The sequence below is a fragment of the Triticum urartu genome, chromosome 5A (genome assembly GCF_056163025.1).
Source record: "Triticum urartu cultivar PI428250 chromosome 5A, HENAU_Tu73, whole genome shotgun sequence".
In the NCBI taxonomy this organism is placed as follows: Eukaryota; Viridiplantae; Streptophyta; class Magnoliopsida; order Poales; family Poaceae; genus Triticum; species Triticum urartu.
The window spans coordinates 642,265,487-642,286,276 of record NC_141877.1 but is presented as its reverse complement, the minus strand read 5'-3'; the positions used below and the strand labels follow the sequence as shown (position 1 = coordinate 642,286,276).

Below are 20,790 nucleotides of genomic sequence, written 5' to 3'. Positions count from 1 at the left end.
CTGCCTATGGCCTTGTATTTTGAAGTGCAGAGGTGAAAACCACTGGCTAGCCCTAGTGCATAGGAAATGGCTCTCCACCATTTCCTACGATGTTCTGTATGAACTTTGGTGACCATGGGTATGCGTATTTTACACCAGGTCACCAGATGTCTGTTGGCAGGCAACCACCGTGCCCTCCTATCTGTGCAAACCGTAAACCCCGGTCCATTTGCATATATACTGAGTCAAAAATGTCAATGCTTTATAAGTTTGACCAAACATATATAAAAAAATATGAAGAATTTTGCTAAAGCATTCGACTCCGTCAATTGGGAGTGCCTTCGTCGGGTTATGAAGGTGCGCGGCTTCCCTGAGAGGTGGTGCGCGTGGATGGATGCTATCCTTCGCTCCTCCCGCTCCACCATGCTGCTTAACGGCGTGCCTGGGGCGTGGTTCCCGGTCAGGTGTGGCCTTCGCCAAGGGGACCCGATATCGCCCCACCTCTTCCTCCTGGCGGCGGACGTCCTGCAACGGATGGTGCGGCGAGACCCTCTGCTCAGGCATCCGGTGGTGGACGGCGACCCACCGATTGTGCTCCAATACGCCGACGACACCCTCATCATCATCGCACGTCGGTGAAAGCGGCAGCGTGTCTTCGGCACATCCTGGACGACTTTGCCGCGGCCACTGGGCTGGGCATCAACTACGGCAAAAGCACTCTGGTGCCGATCCATCACTACTAGGGAAAACCTTATACACAGAACTTTAACAGTAGCGCGTGTTAAAAAAGCACGCTGGTGCTAATTAGCAGTAGCACGCTGATGTAAACGGTGCCACAGATACAGTTGTAGCAGTAGCGCGCCTGATGATAAAAGCGCTACTACTAAAATTCTCACGGCTTAGCCGATAGGCTACACATAGTAGTAGCGATCTATGTCGAACCGCGCTACCGCTACTTACTTTGTAGTAGCGCGTTTACGCTGAAAGGCGCTACTGCTAAAGGAAATAAAATTAAATAAAAATCAAATAGAAAAGTAAATGAAACTGGAAGAAATAGAAAAAGGTGAAAGAAAAAAAATGTAAAGAAAAATAAATGAAAAGGGGAAAAAGAGAAAGGAATAGCAGTAGCGCGTATAGAGGAACACGCTGTAGCTAGCTTAGCAGCAGCGCTCTTCCCAAAACGCGCTACTGCTATTTCTGACTTAACTGCACGGTTCGTTCTTCCCAACGGCCACTTCCCCCAAATCCAACTCCTCCGCTGTCGCTGCCGCCGTCGCCCGTCGGCCACCGCACGCTCTCCCGTCACTCTCCGCACACCCTCGACGCCACCCCCGACCCCGGATTCAACGCCGCCCCCGACCCCGACCTCGACGCCGCCCCCTACCCCGACCTCGACGCCGCCCTCCGCCGCGCACCCGAGCCCCGACCCCGACCTCGACGCCGCCTGCCCCTCCCTCGTCGCAGGCACCCGAGGTGAGCACGCCTGCTCCTCCCCCTCCCCTACCTCTGCCTAGAGTTCTTCAAATTTTAGTTGCATCAAATTAGTTAGGGTTATGGGTGGAAACGAATCGGATGCGGATGTCATCGGATACGAATGTGGCTCGGATGTTTTCTTAGATGATGAATAAACACTATTGTAATGCATAATAAAACGAGTAAAATTTGACCACTTATTCACTTTAAATTGGATAATTGGAATATCCGCTACCACTTTCCACCCCTAGGTTCATCAAATTAGATGGTAATTAGGGCAGTAGTTCCTATGTACTAATTAGTTAGTAAGAACTAGGTACTAGTTTATTTTTATTTATATTTTTAGTAAGAACTAGAGAAAATTCCTTATTTGACACTGTCTTAAAATCTGGTTCCTTATTTGACACTGAAAAAGTTTTTCTTCCCTATTTGACACTAATCTTAAATTTTATTCCCTATACGACACTTCCGTCCATTTTGAGCCTAAATGACATCTGAAAAGACGATTTTGCCCTTCATGTGGTATGTGTGTGTGCGCGCGCGTGTGCTGTTGCGTGTGTGGGTGCACGCGCACATGTGTGCTGCTGCTGCATGTGTGTGTGCATGTGTGTTTGCTGCTGCGTGTGTGTTTGCTGCTGCGTGTGTACGTGTGTGCGTGTGTGTGTGTGCTGTTGCGTGCCTATGTGCTGCCTGCGTGTGTGCCGCTGCTGCATGTGTGCTGCTGCGTGTGTTTGCTACTGCGTGTGTACGTGCGCGCGCGGGTGTGTGTGTGCGGTTGTGTGCCTATGTGCTGCCTGCGTGTGTGTATGTGTGTGTGCTGCGTGAAGTGTGTGTTGCTGCGTGTGTGTGCGCGTGCATGTGTGTTGTTGTGTGTGTGTGTGTGTGCACGCGCGAGCGTGTTGTTGCGTGTGTGCGCATGCGTTGTGTGTTGGTGCATGTGTATGTGTTGCTGCGTGTGTGCTCCTGCCCTCGCACTGATGCTGCGTGTGCGCGCTATTGCCCCCCACACACATACCACATATGGGGCAAAAGAATCTTTTCAGGTGTCATTTAGGCTCAAAATGGACGAAAATGTCATATAGGAAATAAAATTTAGAACTTGTGTCAAATAGGGAAGAACAACTTTTTCAGTGTCAAATAAGGAAGCAGATTTTAAGATAATGTCAAATAAGGAATTTTCTCTAAGAACTAGTTGAATATGTCACATTTGTTGTTATTTTTTTAGTTAAAGCAATTTTTCCCGCATCGACGTCGACGATGCCTATCCCGCATCCTCATCGTCGACTCGGTGGAGGACGCCTGCTGGACCAGATGGGCCATGTCCGGGACTGGGCTCCGCCGGGCTGGTACTGGGAGGCGCTACCTACCAGGGGGCACAGCTTGGTGAGGAGTCAGCCCGTCGTTGACACGAACCTTCTTTGGTGGCGGTCGCGTGGGCCAGTGACGGTCGAGAGGCTTGAGGACCCCGTGGAGGTGGTACGTCACCGTGTGCGCGAGGAGGACGCGCACGTCCGTCGCTACTTGGTTGCGCTGGAGCACATGCTCTCCAATACCTGGCAGGTTCTCCAGGGATCTCACTGGAGCTATGATCCTGTGATGGTTCCTTCTCTTTGGGTGTCCACCGCCCGCGCCGATACCCGTCGTTCACTAGGGTTTTAGTTGTATTAGTGATGTTATATGTATGATACTATTCGGGATGTATTAGTGATAATATTCGACGATGTACGGAGCAAGAGATGATTTACTTTTGCTTATTGAATGCATGCTAATTTGAATACTTATTTATTTTACGATTTGGTTTTGCTTATTGAATGCTCATGTCAATATGAGTCCTATAAGATATTCTGAAATGTATATCTTGTGTTGCTCAAATAGGACATGTGCTTGCCCAAGTGGCCGGTCATGTTTGCAGGTTACACCTCCGAGTGGCCTATGTTTTGCCGGAGTGTTGATTCATTTCCGTTCCGGCAAATTTCAGGCGCTCGATATGTCCTATTTTAGCAAAGGTCATGCCAGATTTTTCCGTGAATTTTGGCATGACTTGTGCCAGAATATGTAGGAAATATCGAGTGCCCCGAACTTATGTGTTGAGTATCCTGGTAGTTGTCTTCGATCGATTTTCAATTAATGTTTCAACTATGAACATAGGAAATGTCTGACGACGAAAAGGATTTCGGTATTTGCAAATACCGCGAAGACGAGCGTGGCCTGTGCGACAGAATCTTCCTAGATGATGATAGGCGCTTCAGCATCAAGCTGGACGAGAACTTCGAAGTGGATACAGTAAATCACAACGACAAGTCTTTTTTTTGTAATTAAGCATGACATCTGCTTCATTTGCTTCAACTTATAATTTAATTTTTTACTATTCTACTAGCGTATCCCCTGCCATGCAAGAGTTTTTGTCTTGGATAAGATAGGTTTCAGTCATATAGAAACTACTATGGAGGTAAAGAGAGTTTACTTGAAGACCGAACATGGTTATATTTTCCATGTAAAATTATACAACATAGACACCTACACCTATTTTGGATGCAAAACTTGGCAAGCACTATGCAAGACTTATGCATTTGAGTCTGATATGATTATCACCTTTGATATTCGTTCGGAAGATTATATTGAAGGTAATATCGACATCTGGGTCGATGTGCAGACGCCTCCAGTTATACCATTATGTGAGTTTCTCAACCATATTTATATATTTGATATTGTTTATTCAAAAATAGTTGACAACTATTTTCTATTGATAGCTTATTTCCGTTCAAGCAAACATGTCCAGCGCTTGGTAGACATGACCTACTACTGTCCCGGGGCTGAACTAAACTACGAGGAGATAAGTCATTATGTTTCATGGCTTGAGGATCTTCATGATGTCAAGACAAATTATTTTTCTGGACTTATCTTAGTACTCAAAACATGCGACCAATAGTGATCGTACTGAACTACGGTCACATCTATTTAGGAAAGATGGTAAGATTTTTACTATTTGTCCTCAGTGCATCTTTTGCATACATTATTTTTAAGCTAAATTTCAATGCTAAGTATGTTACTATACGATGTTCTTCAACAGGGACTCCTGATGAATGTTGTGCCTCATTGGATTGAGACTAAAGGTCGCATGAGAATTGTTAGCTTACGACCAAGATTTCCTACAACGCACTTTAGTGCATTCAGGATTTCTAATAGCGAGGAATGCTTAATAGTGAAAGACTGGAGCAAACTTGTGAACGATCGCAGAGAAGTACTAGGGGGCAGCAATCAGACGCGCACCCCATGATTAGGAGACATGTTCATCTGCATGCTCCAACTTGATGAAGCAGGAGTGCTACACATGTTTTATATTATTTTACCTGAGAGAGAGCAGCAGGAGTGATTAGCTAGCTAGAAATGAGTTTGAAGATGATGTTGTGCTACACTATGACTATGATGATTAAATAACTACTATTGGTGCTAATCACTATGACGATGATTAAATAGCTTGTGCTAGCAGATTAGATTCAAGTGGAGGCCACATGTGGTGCACATCGAAAGTACTACTAGTCCAAACTAGATCAAGTTTGGATTAGTAGTATACTTTTGACATGCACCACATATTGCCTCCACTTGAACCTAATCCACCTTCATTTGACACCCTGTTATGGACATAATGATATAAACCTCATAATTGGTATTGTACCAAAATTTGTATAACAGCGTATAAATACACTCAAAATAAAAAAAGAATACTAGTAGCGGTGGATAGTAAACACGCTGCTACTAGTTAGATTAGCAGCAGTGCGGGAGAGAACAAACGTTGCAGCTATGTGATTTAGCAGTAGCGCGTGTCGCACGCGCTACTGCTAAGTAATAGCTGTACCGCCTTATTAGTAGCGCAGTGTCCTGCGCTACTAGTGGGCATTAAAGCCGCGCTACTACTAGGGTTTTCCCTAGTAGTGCATGTTGCTGACGACGTGGTTACCGAGGCTGTGGAGGCCCTCTCCTGCTCCGTCCAGGGGTTCCCGCAACCCTACCTGGGCCTGCCACTGTTCTGGGAAAAGCTGTCGGCGGCCGACTTCGCGCCGATGATCGCCAAGGTCGATGATTACTTGGCGGGGCGGCGGGCGCACCTTCTCTCCCCCGCGGGGCGCCTGGTCCTGATCAATGCAGTGCTGGACTCTCTCCCCACGTATGCCATGGCTGCGGTCGTCCTTCCGCCGGCTGTTGTCAAGACCATGGTGTTGGGGAACGTAGCATAAATTCAAAATTTTCCTACGTGTCACCAAGATCTATCTATGGAGAGACTAGCAACGAGGGGAAGGAGAGTGCATCTACATACCCTTGTAGATCGCCAAGCGGAAGCGTTCAAGTGAACGGGGTTGATGGAGTCGTACTCGTCGTGATTCAAATCACCGATGATCCTAGTGCCGAACGGACAGCACCTCCGCGTTCAACACACGTACGGAAGGGAGACGTCTCCCATGCCTTGATCCAGCAAGGAGGAGGGAGAGGTTGATGGAGATCCAGCAGCACGACGGCGTGATGGAAGTAGCGGGATTCCAACAGGGCTTCGCTAAGCGCTGCGGGAGGAGGTAGATGTGTCACGGGAGGGAGAGGGAGGCGCCAGGCCTTAGATTGGTTTGCTCCTCCTTTTTCCCCACTATATATAGGGCCAAGGGAGAGGGGGAGGCGCAGCCCTTGCCCCTTCCTCCAAGGAAGGGTGCGGCCAGGGGTGGGGAGGAGTCCATCCTCCCCAAGGCACCTCGGAGGTGCCTTCCCCCTTTAGGACTCTCCCCTTTTTCTCTTCTCTTGGCGCATGGGCCTCTTGGGGCTGGTGCCCTTGGCCCATGTAGGCCAAGGCACATCCCCTACAGCCCATGTGGCCCCCCGGGGCAGGTGGCCCCACCCGGTGGGCCCCCGGGACCCTTCCGGTGGTCCCGGTACAATACCGATGACCCCGAAACTTGTCCCGATGGCCGAAATAGCACTTCCTATATATAATTCTTTACCTCCGGACCATTCCGGAACTCCTCGTGACGTCCGGGATCTCATCCGGGACTCCGAACAACATTCGTGTTACCGCATACTAATATCTCTACAACCCTAGCGTCACCGAACCTTAAGTGTGTAGACCCTACGGGTTCGGGAGACATGCAGACATGACCGAGACGTTCTCCGGTCAATAACCAACAGCGGGATCTGGATACCCATGATGGCTCCCACATGTTCCACGATGATCTCATCGGATGAACCACGATGTCAAGGACTTAATCAATCCCGTATACAATTCCCTTTGTCTATCGGTATGTTACTTGCCCGAGATTCGATCGTCGGTATCCAATACCTTGTTCAATCTCGTTACCGGCAAGTCTCTTTACTCGTTCCATAACACATCATCCCGTGATCAACTCCTTGGTCACATTGCGCATATGATGATGTCCTACCGAGTGGGCCCAGAGATACCTCTCCGTTTACACGGAGTGACAAATCCCAGTCTCGATTCGTGCCAACCCAACAGACACTTTCGGAGATACCTGTAATGCACCTTTATAGTCACCCAGTTACGTTGTGACGTTTGATACACCCAAAGCATTCCTACGGTATCCGGGAGTTGCACAATCTCATGGTCTAAGGAAATGATACTTGACATTAGAAAAGCTATGGCATATGAACTACACGATCTAGTGCTATGCTTAGGATTGGGTCTTGTCCATCACATTATTCTCCTAATGATGTGATCCCGTTATCAACGACATCCAATGTCCATGGTCAGGAAACCGTAACCATCTATTGATCAACGAGCTAGTCAACTAGAGGCTTACTAGGGACATGGTGTTGTCTATGTATCCACACATGTATCTGAGTTTCCTATCAATACAATTATAGCATGGATAATAAACGATTATCATGAACAAGGAAATATAATAATAACCAATTTATTATTGCCTCTAGGGCATATTTCCAACAGTCTCCCACTTGCACTAGAGTCAATAATCTAGTTCACATCGCAATGTGATTAACATTCACAGGTCACATCGCCATGTGACTAACACCCAAGAGTTTACTAGAGTCAGTAGTCTAGTTCACATCACTATGTGATTAACACTCAATGAGTTTTAGGTTTGATCATGTTGCTTGTGAGAGAGGTTTTAGTCAACGGGTCTGAACCTTTCAGATCCGTGTGTGCTTTACAAATCTCTATGTCATCTCCTAGATGCAGCTATCACGCTCTATTTGGAGCTAATCCAAATAACTGTTCTACTTGGAGCTATTCTAAATTGTTGCTCCATTATACGTATCCGGTATCTCTACTCAGAGCTATCCGGATAGGTGTTAAGCTTGCATCGACGTAACTCTTTACGACGAACTCTTTTACCACCTCCATAATCGAGAAAATTCCTTAGTCCACTAGTTACTAAGGATAATTTGACCGCTGTCCTGTGATCCATTCATGGATCACTCTTGTACCCCTTGACTGACTCATGGCAAGGCACACTTCAGGTGCGGTACACAGCATAGCATACTGTAGAGCCTACGTCTTAAGCATAGGGGACGACCTTCGTCCTTTCTCTCTATTCTGCCGCGGTCGAGCTTTAAGTCTTAAATTCATACCTTACAACTCAGGTAAGAACTCCTTCTTTGACTGATCCATCTTGAACACCTTCAAGATCACGTCAAGGCATGTGCTCATTTGAAAGTACTATTAAGCGTTTTGATCTATCCTTATAGATCTTGATGCTCAATGCTCAAGTAGCTTAATCCAGGCTTTCCATTGAAAAACACTTTCCAAATAACCCTATATGCTTCCCAGAAATTCTACGTCATTTCCGATCAACAACATATATTCATCAGAAATTCTATAGTGCTCCCACTCACTTCTTTGGAAATACCAGTTTCTCATAAACTTTGTATACACCCAAAATCTTTGATCATCTCATCAAAGCATACATTCCAACTCCGAGATGCTTACTCCAGTCCTCAGAAGGATTGCTGGAGCTTTGCATACTTATTAGCATCTTTCAGGATTGACAAAACCTTCCGGTTGTATCACATACAACCTTTCCTCAAGAAAATCATCGAGGAAACAATGTTTTGACATCCTATCTGCAAGATTTCATAAATAATGCAGTAATCGCTAATATAATTCCAACAGACTCTTAGCATCGCTACGAGCGAGAAAGTCTCACCGTAGTCAACTCCTTGAACTTGTCGGAAAACATCTTAACGACAAGTCGAGCTTTCTTAATGGTGACATTTACCATCATTGTCCGTCTTCCTTTTAAAATCCATCTACACTCAACAGCCTTACGACCATCAAGTAGTTCTTCCAAAGTCTACACTTTGTTTTCATACATGGATCCTCTCTCGGATTATATGGCCTCAAGCCATTTATCGGAATCCGGGCCCACCATCGCTTCTCCATAGCTTGTAGGTTCATTGTTGTCTAGCAACATGACTTCCAAGACAGGATTGCGTACCACTCTGAAGTAGTACGCATCCTTATCATCCCACGAGGTAGTGACTTGATCTGAAGTTTCATGATCACTATCATAAGCTTCCACTTCAATTGGTGTAGGTGCCATAGGAACAACTTCCTGTGCCCTGCCACACACTAGTTGAAGAGACGGTTCAATAACCTCATCAAGTCTCCACCATCCTCCCACTCAATTCTTTCGAGAGAAACTTTTCCTCGAGAAAGGACCCGATTCTAGAAACAATCCCTTATTGCTTTCGGATCTGAGACAGGAGGTATACCCAACTGTTTTGGGTGTCCTATGAAGATGTATTTATCCGCTTTGGGTTTGAGCTTATCAGCCTGAAACTTTTCACATAAGCGTCGCAGCCCCAAACTTTTAAGAAATGACAGCCTAGGTTTCTCTAAACCATAGTTCATACGGTGTCATCTCATCGGAATTACGTGGTGCCCTATTTAAAGTGAATGTGGTTGTCTCTAATGCCTAACCCATAAACTATCGTGGTAATTCGATAAGAGACATCATGGTATGCATCATATCCAATAGGGTGCAGTTATGATGTTCGGACACACCATCACACTATGGTGTTCTAGGCTGTATTAATTGTGAAACAATTTCCACAATGTCTTAATTCTGTGCCAAACTCGTAATTCAGATATTCATCTCTATGATCATATCATAGATCTTTTATCCTCTTGTCACGACGATCTTTCAACTTCACCCTGAAATTACTTGAACCTTTCAATAATTCAGACTCGTGATTTATCAAGTAAATGCACTCAACATCTACTCAAATCATCTGTGAAGAAAGAACATAACGATATCCACTACATGCCTCAGCACTCATTGGACTGCACACATCAAAATGTATTACTTCCAGCAAGTAGCTTTCTGGTTCCATTTTACTGAAAACGAGGCTTTCAGTCATCTTGCCCATGTGGTATGATTTGCATGTCTCAAGTGATTCAAAATCAAGCGAGTACAAAACGGTCCATTTGCATGGAGTTTCTTCATGCATACACACCAATAGACATTGTTCACATGTCTCAAACTTTTCAAAAATGAGCGAGTCCAAAGATCCATCAACATGGAGCTTCTTCATGCATTTTATACCGATATGACTTACGTGGCTGTGCCACAAGTAGGTGGTACTATCATTACTATCTTTTGGCATGAACATGTGTATCACTACGATCGAGATTCAATAAACCATTCATTTTAGGTGTAAGACCATTGAAGGTATTATTCAAATAAACAGAGTAACCATTATTCTCCTTAAATGAATAACCGTATTGCGATAGACATAATCCAATCATGTCTATGCTCAACGCAAACACCAAATAACAATTATTTAGGTTTAACACCAATCTCGATGGTAGAGGGAGCGTGCGATGCTTTATCATATCAACATTGGAAATACTTCCAACACATATCGTCAGCTCACCTTTAGCTAGTCTCCGTTTATTCCGTAGCTTTTATTTCGAGTTACTAACACTTAGCAACCGAACCGGTATCTAATACCCTGGTGCTACTAGGAGTACTAGTAAAGTACACATCAACACAATGTATATCCAATATACTTCTATCGACCTTGCCAGCCTTCTTATCTACCAAGTATCTAGGGTAATTATGCTCCAGTGGCTGTTCCCCTTATTACAGAAGCACTTAGTCTCAGGTTTGGGTTCAACCTTGGGTTTCTTCACTAGAGCAGCAGCTGAATTGCCGTTTCATGAAGTATCCCTTCGTGCCCTTGCCCTCCTTGAAACTAGTGGTTTCACCAACCATCAACAATTGATGCTCCTTCTTGATTTCTACTTTTGCGGTGTCAAACATCGCGAATATCTCAAGGATCATCATATATGTCCTCGATATATTATAGTTCATCACGAAGCTCTAGCAGCTTGGTGGTAATGACTTCGGAGAACCATCACTATCTCATCTGGAAGATCAACTCCCACTTGATTCAAATGATTGTTGTACTCAGACAATCTGAGCACAAGCTCAACAATTGAGCTTTTCTCCTTAGTTTGCAGGTTAAGAAAATCGTCGGAGGTCTTATACCTCTTGACGTGGGCACGAGCCTGAAATTCCAATTTCAGCCCTCAAAACATCTCATATGTTTCGTGACGTTGCAAAACGTCTTTGGTGCCTCAACTCTAAACCGTTTAACTGAACTATCACGTAGTTATCAAAACGTGTATGTCAGATGTTCGCAACATCCACAGACAACGTTCGAGGTTCAGCACACTGAGCGGTGCATTAAGGACATCAGCCTTCTATGAAGCAATGAGGACAATCCTCAGTTTACGGACCTAGTCCGCATAATTGCTACTATCAACTTTCAACTAAATTTTCTCTAGGAACATAATTAAACAGTAGAACTAAAGCATGAGATATGACATAATTTGCAAAATCCTTTTGACTATGTTCAGGATAATTAAGTTCATCTTATGAACTCCCACTCAGATAGACATCCCTCTAGTCATCTAAGTGATTACATGATCCGAGTGAGCTAGGCCGTGTCCGATTAACACGTGAGACGGACTAGTCAACGTCGGTGAACATCTTCATGTTGATCGTATCTTCTATACGACTCATGCTCGACCTTTCGGTCTCTGTGTTCCGAGGCCATGTCTTCACATGCTAGGCTCGTCAAGTTAACCCTAAGTGTTTTTGCATGTGTAAATCTTGCTTACACCCGTTGTATGTGAACGAAAGGATCTATCACACCCGATTAACACGTGATGCTTCGAAGCGACGAACTGTAGCAATGGTGCACAGTTAGGGGAGAACACTTCTTGAAATTTTAATGAGGGATCATCTTATTTACTACCGTCGTACTAAGTAAACAAGATGCATAACATGATAAACATCATATGCAATCAAATAGTGACATGATATGGCCAATATCATGTAGCTCCTTTGATCTCCATCTTGGGGCTCCATGATCATCTATTACAAGAACATGATCAATCTCATACATTACATATATCATTCATCACATCCTTTTGGCCATATCACATCACATAGCATACCCTGCAAAAACAAGTTAGACGTCCTCTAATTGTTGTTTGCATGTTTTACGTGGCTGCTATGGGTTTCTAGCAAGAACGTTTCTTACCTACGCAAAACCACAATGTGATATGCCAATTGCTATTTACCCTTCATAAGGACCCTTTTCATCGAATCCGATCCGACTAAAGTAGGAGAGACAGACACCCGCTAGCCACCTTATGCAACTAGTGCATGTTTGTCGGTGGAACCGGTCTCACGTAAGAGTACGTGTAAGGTTGGTCCGGGCCGCTTCATCCCACGATGCCGCCGAATCAAGATAAGACTAGTAACGGTAATCATATTGAACAAAATCAACGCCCACAACTACTTTGTGTTCTACTCGTGCATAGAATCTACGCAATAGACCTAGCTCATGATGCCACTGTTGGGGAACGTAGCATAAATTCAAAATTTTCCTACGTGTCACCAAGATCTATCTATGGAGAGACTAGCAACGAGGGGAAGGAGAGTGCATCTACATACCCTTGTAGATCGCCAAGCGGAAGCGTTCAAGTGAACGGGGTTGATGGAGTCGTACTCGTCGTGATTCAAATCACCGATGATCCTAGTGCCGAACGGACAGCACCTCCGCGTTCAACACACGTACGGAAGGGAGACGTCTCCCATGCCTTGATCCAGCAAGGAGGAGGGAGAGGTTGATGGAGATCCAGCAGCACGGCGGCGTGATGGAAGTAGCGGGATTCCAACAGGGCTTCGCTAAGCGCTGCGGGAGGAGGTAGATGTGTCACGGGAGGGAGAGGGAGGCGCCAGGCCTTAGATTGGTTTGCTCCTCCTTTTTCCCCACTATATATAGGGCCAAGGGAGAGGGGGAGGCGCAGCCCTTGCCCCTTCCTCCAAGGAAGGGTGCGGCCAGGGGTGGGGAGGAGTCCATCCTCCCCAAGGCACCTCAGAGGTGCCTTCCCCCTTTAGGACTCTCCCCTTTTTCTCTTCTCTTGGCGCATGGGCCTCTTGGGGCTGGTGCCCTTGGCCCATGTAGGCCAAGGCACATCCCCTACAGCCCATGTGGCCCCCCGGGGCAGGTGGCCCCACCCGGTGGGCCCCCGGGACCCTTCCGGTGGTCCCGGTACAATACCGATGACCCCGAAACTTGTCCCGATGGCCGAAATAGCACTTCCTATATATAATTCTTTACCTCCGGACCATTCCAGAACTCCTCGTGACATCCGGGATCTCATCCGGGACTCCGAACAACATTCGTGTTACCGCATACTAATATCTCTACAACCCTAGCGTCACCGAACCTTAAGTGTGTAGACCCTACGGGTTCGGGAGACATGCAGACATGACCGAGACGTTCTCCGGTCAATAACCAACAGCGGGATCTGGATACCCATGATGGCTCTCACATGTTCCACGATGATCTCATCGGATGAACCATGATGTCAAGGACTTAATCAATCCCGTATACAATTCCCTTTGTCTATCGGTATGTTACTTGCCCGAGATTCGATCGTCGGTATCCAATACCTTGTTCAATCTCGTTACCGGCAAGTCTCTTTACTCGTTCCATAACACATCTCCCGTGATCAACTCCTTGGTCACATTGCGCATATGATGATGTCCTACCGAGTGGGCCCAGAGATACCTCTCCGTTTACACGGAGTGACAAATCCCAATCTTGATTCGTGCCAACCCAACAGACACTTTCGGAGATACCTGTAATGCACCTTTATAGTCACCCAGTTACGTTGTGACGTTTGATACACCCAAAGCATTCCTACGGTATCCGGGAGTTGCACAATCTCATGGTCTAAGGAAATGATACTTGACATTAGAAAAGCTATAGCATATGAACTACACGATCTAGTGCTATGCTTAGGATTGGGTCTTGTCCATCACATGATTCTCCTAATGATGTGATCCCGTTATCAACGACATCCAATGTCCATGGTCAGGAAACCGTAACCATCTATTGATCAACGAGCTAGTCAACTAGAGGCTTACTAGGGACATGGTGTTGTCTATGTATCCACACATGTATCTGAGTTTCCTATCAATACAATTATAGCATGGATAATAAACGATTATCATGAACAAGGAAATATAATAATAACCAATTTATTATTGCCTCTAGGGCATATTTCCAACACATGGATGCTCTCCGCCACGCCTTCCTTTGGAATGCGGCCGACCGCGCCACGGGAGCTCAGTGTTTGATTGCATGGAGCCAGGTCTGTAGGGCAAAGAGCGAAGGCAGTGTCGGGGTGCGGGATCTCGCTACCCAGAACACGTGCTTGCTGCTCAGGATGCTTCATCGTCTCCACTCGTTGGCGTCCCGGTGGGCGTCGTGGATATGGACGGAGCTGAATGGGCGATCCCTTCTCCACCCTGGGAGCTGCCGCCTTGCCGGGGCACATGGGCGATCTCTCCGTGGCATGCTGCCGCTTTACCGTGCCATTGTTGGAAATATGCCCTAGAGGCAATAATAAAATGGTTATTATTATATTTCTTTGTTCATGACAATTGTCTATCGTTCATGCTATAATTGTGTTATCCGGAAATCGTAATACATGTGTGAATACATAGAACACAACACGTCCCTAGTGAGCCTCTAGTTGACTAGCTCGTTGATCAAAGGATAGTCATGGTTTCCTGACTATGGACATTGGATGTCATTGATAACAGGATCACATCATTAGGAGAATGATGTGATGGACAAGACCCAATCCTAAGCATAGCTCAAAGATCATGTAGTTCGTTTGCTGTAGCTTTTCTGAATGTCAAGTATCATTTCCTTAGACCGTGAGATTGTGCAACTCCCGGATATCGTAGGAGTGCCTTGGGTGTGCCAAACGTCACAACGTAACTGGGTGACTATAAAGGTACATTACAGGTATCTCCGAAAGTGTCTGTTGGGTTGGCACGGATCGAGACTGGGATTTGTCACTCTGTGTAAACAGAGAGGTATCTCTGGGCCCACTCGGTAGGACATCATCATAATGTGCACAATGTGATCAAGGAGTTGATCACGGGATGATGTGTTACGAAATGAGTAAAGAGACTTGCCGGTAACGAGACTGAACAAGGTATTGGGATACCGACGATCGAGTCTCGGGCAAGTAACGTACCGATTGACAAAGGGAATTGTATACGGATTGATTGAATCCTCGACATCATGGTTCATCCGATGAGATCATCGTGGAGCATGTGGGAGCCAACATGGGTATCCAGATCCCGCTGTTGGTTATTGACCGGAGAGTCGTCTCGGTCATGTCTGCATGTCTCCCGAACTTGTAGGATCTACACACTTAAGGTTCGGTGACACTAGGGTTGTTAGGAAGACTTGTATGTGATTACCGAATGTTGTTCGGAGTCCCGGATGAGATCCCGGACGTCACGAGGAGTTCCGGAATGGTCCGGAGGTAAAGATTTATATATGGGAAGTTGTCATACGGTCGCCGGAAAGGTTCGGGGGCATATCGGTATTGTACCGGGAACACCAGAGGGGTTCCGGGGGTCCACCGGGAGGGGCCACCTCTTCCGGTGGGCCTTATGGGCTGTATGGAGAAGGGAACCAGCCCAAGTGGGCTGGGGCGCCACACCCCCTAGGGCCCATGCGCCTAGGGTTGGGGGGAAACCCTAAAGGGGGCGCCCACTTGCTTGGGGGGCAAGCCCCCCTCCCCTTGGCCGCCGCCCCCCCTCTAGATCTCATCTAGAGGGGGCCGGCCCCCTTCCCCCTTCCCCTATAAATAGAGGGGTGAGGGGAGGGCTGCACACAACATCCAAGGCGCAGCCCCTCCCCTCCCCAACACCTCTCCTCCTCCGTAAGAGCTTGGCGAAGCCCTGCCGGAGTACTGCAGCTTCACCACCACCACGTCGTCGTGCTGCTGTTGGAGCCCTCTTCCTCAACCTCTCCCTCCTCCTTGCTGGATCAAGGCGCAGGAGACGTCCTCGCTCCGTACGTGTGTTGAACGCGGAGGTGCCGTCCGTTCGGCGCTAGGATCTTCGGTGATTTGGATCACGACGAGTACGACTCCATCAACCCCGTTCTCTTGAACGCTTCCGCTCGTGATCTATAAGGGTATGTAGATGCACTCCTCTCTCCCTCGTTGCTACATGACTCCATATATTGATCTTGGTGATGCGTAGAAAATTTTAAAATTCTGCTACGTTCCCCAACAGTGGCATCATGAGCTAGGTCTATGCGTAGTTACTATGCACGAGTATAACAGAAAGCAGTTGTGGGAGTCGATATTGTCAATTATCTTGCCGTTACTAGTCTTATCTTGATTCGGCGGCATTGTGGGATGAAGCGGCCCGGACCAACCTTACACGTACGCTTACGTGAGACCGGTTCCACCGACTGACATGCACTAGTTGCATAAGGTGGCTGGCGGGTGTCTGTCTCTCCCACTTTAGTCGGATCGGATTCGATGAACAGGGTCCTTATGAAGGGTAAATAGAAATTGGCAATTCACGTTGTGGTTTTGGCGTAGGTAAGAAACGTTCTTGCTAGAAACCTATAGCAGCCACGTAAAAACTTGCAACAACAATTAGAGGACGTCTAACTTGTTTTTGCGGCAAGTGTTTTGTGATGTGATATGGCCAAAGGATGTGATGAATGATATATGTGATGTATGAGATGATCATGTTCTTGTAATAGGAATCACGACTAGCATGTCGATGAGTATGACAACCGGCAGGAGCCATAGGAGTTGTCTTTATTTATTTATGACCTGCGTGTCAACATAAATGTCATGTAATTACTTTACTTTATTGCTAAAGCGTTAGCCATAGTAGTAGAAGTAATAGATGACGAGACAACTTCAAGAAGACACGATGATGGAGTTCATGGTGTCATGCCGATGACAACAATGATCATGGAGCCCCAAAGATGGAGATCAAAAGGAGCAAATGATATTGGCCATATCATGTCACTATTTGATTGCATGTGATGTTTATCATGTTTTGCATCTTATTTGCTTAGAACGACTATAGCTTAAATAAGATGATCCCTCGAAATAATTTCAAGAAAGTGTTCCCCCTAACTGTGCACCGTTGCGAAGGTTCATTGTTTCGAAGCACCACGTGATGATCGGGTGTGATAGATTCTAACGTTCGAATACAACAGGTGTAAGCCAGATTTACACACGCAATACACTTAGGTTGACTTGACGAGCCTAGCATGTACAGACATGGCCTCGGAACACAGAAGACCGAAAGGTCGAGCATGAGTCGTATAGAAGATACGATCAACATGAAGATGTTCACCGATGTTGACTAGTCCGTCTCACGTGATGATCGGACACGGCCTAGTTAACTCGGATCATGTTATACTTAGATGACTGGAGGGATGTCTATTTGAGTGGGAGTTCATTGAATAATTTGATTAGATGAACTTAATTATCATGAACTTAGTCTAAAATCTTTACAACATGTCTTGTAGATCAAATGGCCCACATTGTCCTCAACTTCAACGCGTTCCTAGAGAAAACCAAGCTGAAAGACGATGGCAGCAACTATACGGACAGGGTCCGAAACCTGAGGATCATCCTCATAGCTGCCAAGAAAGATTATGTCCTAGAAGCACCGCTAGGTGACGCACCTGTCCCAGAGAACCAAGACGTTATGAACGCTTGGCAGTCACGTGCTGATGATTACTCCCTCATTCAGTGCGGCATGCTTTACAGCTTAGAACCGGGGCTCCAAAAGTGTTTTGAGGGACACGGAGCATATGAGATGTTCGAAGAGCTGAAAATGGTTTTTCAAGCTCATGCCCGGGTCGAGAGATATGAAGTCTCCGACAAGTTCTTCAGCTGTAAGATGGAGGAAAATAGTTTTGTCAGTGAGCACATACTCAAAATGTCTGGGTTGAATAACCGCTTGAGTCAGCTGGGAGTTAATCTCCCGGATGACGCGGTCATTGACAAAATCCTTCAGTCGCTTCCACCAAGCTACAAGAGCTTTGTGATGAACTTCAATATGCAGGGGATGGAAAAGACCATTCCTGAGGTATATTCAATGCTGAAATCAGCAGAGGTGGAAATCAAAAAGGAACATCAAGTGTTGATGGTGAAGAAAACCACTAAGTTCAAGAAAGGCAAGGGTAAAAAGAACTTCAAGAAGGACGGCAAGGGAGTTGCCGTGCCCGGTAAGCAATCTGTCGGGAAGAAGCCAAAGAATGGACCCAAGACCGAGACTGAGTGTTTTTATTGCAAGGGAAGTGGTCACTGGAAGTGGAACTGCCCAAAATACTTAGCGGACAAGAAGGCCGGCAACACGAAAGGTATATGTGATATACATGTAATTGATGTGTACCTTACCAGTACTCGTAGTAGCTCCTGGGTATTTGATACCGGTGCGGTTGCTCACATTTGTAACTCAAAACAGGAGCTGCGGAATAAGCGGAGACTGGCGAAGGACGAGGTGACGATGCGCGTCGGGAATGGTTCCAAGGTCGATGTGATCACCGTCGGAACGCTACCTCTACATGTACCTACGGGATTAGTTTTAAACCTCAATAATTGTTATTTAGTGCCAGCTTTGAGCATGAACATTGTATCAGGATCTCGTTTAATTCGAGATGGCTACTCATTTAAATCCGAGAATAATGGTTGTTCTATTTATATGAGAGAGATGTTTTATGGTCATGCTCCGATGGTGAATGGTTTATTCTTAATGAATCTCGAGTGTAATGCTACACATATTCATAGTGTGAATACCAAAAGATGTAAGGTTGATAATGATAGTCCCACATACTTGTGGCACTGCCGCCTTGGTCACATAGGTGTCAAATGCATGAAGAAGCTCCATGCACATGGACTTTTAGAGTCTCTTGAGTACGAATCATTTGACACGTGCGAACCATGCCTCATGGGTAAAATGACCAGGACTCTATTCTCAGGAATAATGGAGCGAGCAACCAACTTATTGGAAATCATACATACTGATGTGTGCGGTCCAATGAGTTTTGAGGCTCGTGGTGGCTATCGTTATGTTCTCACCCTCACTGATGACTTGAGTAGATATGGGTATGTCTACTTAATGAAACACAAGTCTGAGACCTTTGAAAAGTTCAAGGAATTTCAGAGTGAGGTTGAGAATCAACGTGACAAGAAAATCAAGTTCTTGCGATCAGATCGTGGGGGAGAATACTTGAGTCACGAATTTGGCACACACTTAAGAAAATGTGGAATAGTTTCAGAACTCACGCCGCCTGGAACACCTCAGCGTAATGGTGTGTCCGAACGTCGTAATCGCACTCTATTGGATATGGTGCGATCTATGATGTCTCTTATCGATTTACCGCTGTCATTTTGGGGCTATGCTTTAGAGACTGCCGCATTCACTGTAAATAGGGCTCCGTCAAAATCCGTTGAGACGACACCGTATGAATTATGGTTTGGGAAGAAACCTAAGTTGTCATTTCTAAAAGTTTGGGGATGCGATGCTTATGTCAAGAAACTTCAACCTGAAAAGCTTGAACCCAAGTCGGAAAAATGCGTCTTCATAGGATACCCTAAAGAAACTGTTGGGTATACCTTCTACCTTAGATCCGAAGGCAAGATCTTTGTTGCCAAGAATGGGTCCTTTCTAGAGAAAGAGTTTCTCTCGAAAGAAATAAGTGGGAGGAAGGTAGAACTTGATGAAGTATTACCTCTTGAACCGGTAAGTGGCGCAGCTCAAGAAAATGTTCCTGAGGTGCCTGCACCGACTAGAGAGGAAGTTGATGATGATGATCATGAAACTTCAGATCAAGTTGCTACTGAACTTCGTAGGTCCATAAGGACACGTTCCGCACCAGAGTGGTACGGCAACCCTGTCTTGGAAATCATGTTGTTAGACAACGGTGAACCTTCGAACTATGAAGAAGCGATGGCGGGCCCGGATTCCGACAAATGGCTGGAAGCCATGAAATCCGAGATAGGATCCATGTATGAAAATGAAGTATGGACTTTGACTGACTTGCCCGTTGATCGGCGAGCCATAGAAAATAAATGGATCTTTAAGAAGAAGACAGACGCGGATGGTAATGTGACCATCTATAAAGCTCGGCTTGTCGCTAAGGGTTATCGACAAGTTCAAGGGGTTGACTACGATGAGACTTTCTCACTCGTAGCGACGCTGAAGTCCGTCCGAATCATGTTAGCAATTGCCGCATTCTATGAGTATGAGATATGGCAAATGGACGTCAAAACGGCATTCCTTAATGGTTTCCTTAAGGAAGAATTGTATATGATGCAGCCGGAAGGTTTTGTCGATCCTAAGAATGCTGACAAGGTGTGCAAGCTCCAACGCTCGATTTATGGGCTGGTGCAAGCATCTCGGAGTTGGAACTTTCATTTTGATGAGATGATCAAAGCGTTTGGGTTTATGCAGACTTATGGAGAAGTCTGCATTTACAAGAAAGTGAGTGGGAGCTCTATAGCATTTCTCATATTATATGTGGATGACATACTGTTGATGGGAAATGATATAGAATTCTTGGAAAGCATAAAGGCCTACTTGAACAAGTGTTTTTAAATGAAGGACCTTGGAGAAGCTGCTTATATAGTAGGCATCAAGATCTATAGAGATAGATCGAGACGCCTCATTGGTCTTTCACAGAGTACGCACCTTGACAAGATATTGAAGAAGTTCAAAATGGATCAGTCAAAGAAGGGGTTCTTGCCTGTATTGCAAGGTACGAGATTGAGAACGGCTCAATGCCTGACCACGGCAGAAGATAGAGAAAAGATGAGTGTCGTCCCCTATGCCTCGGCCATAGGGTCTATCATGTATGCTATGTTGTGTACCAGACCTGATGTAAACCTTGCCGTAAGTTTGGTAGGAAGGTACCAAAGTAATCCCGGCATGGAACACTGGACAGCGG

At 45.9% G+C, this 20,790-nt stretch overlaps 1 protein-coding gene across 1 annotated transcript; it reads left to right on the top strand.

The window, feature by feature from the left end:
• The first annotated feature begins 330 nt into the window (after positions 1-330).
• Positions 331-5,687, top strand: LOC147973673 (uncharacterized). Its single transcript, XM_087524751.1, has 2 exons — positions 331-610; positions 5,344-5,687. The coding sequence occupies exons 1-2, from the start codon at positions 331-333 to the stop codon at positions 5,685-5,687; spliced, it is 624 nt and encodes a 207-aa protein (XP_087380877.1).
• The last annotated feature ends 15,103 nt before the right edge of the window (positions 5,688-20,790 follow it).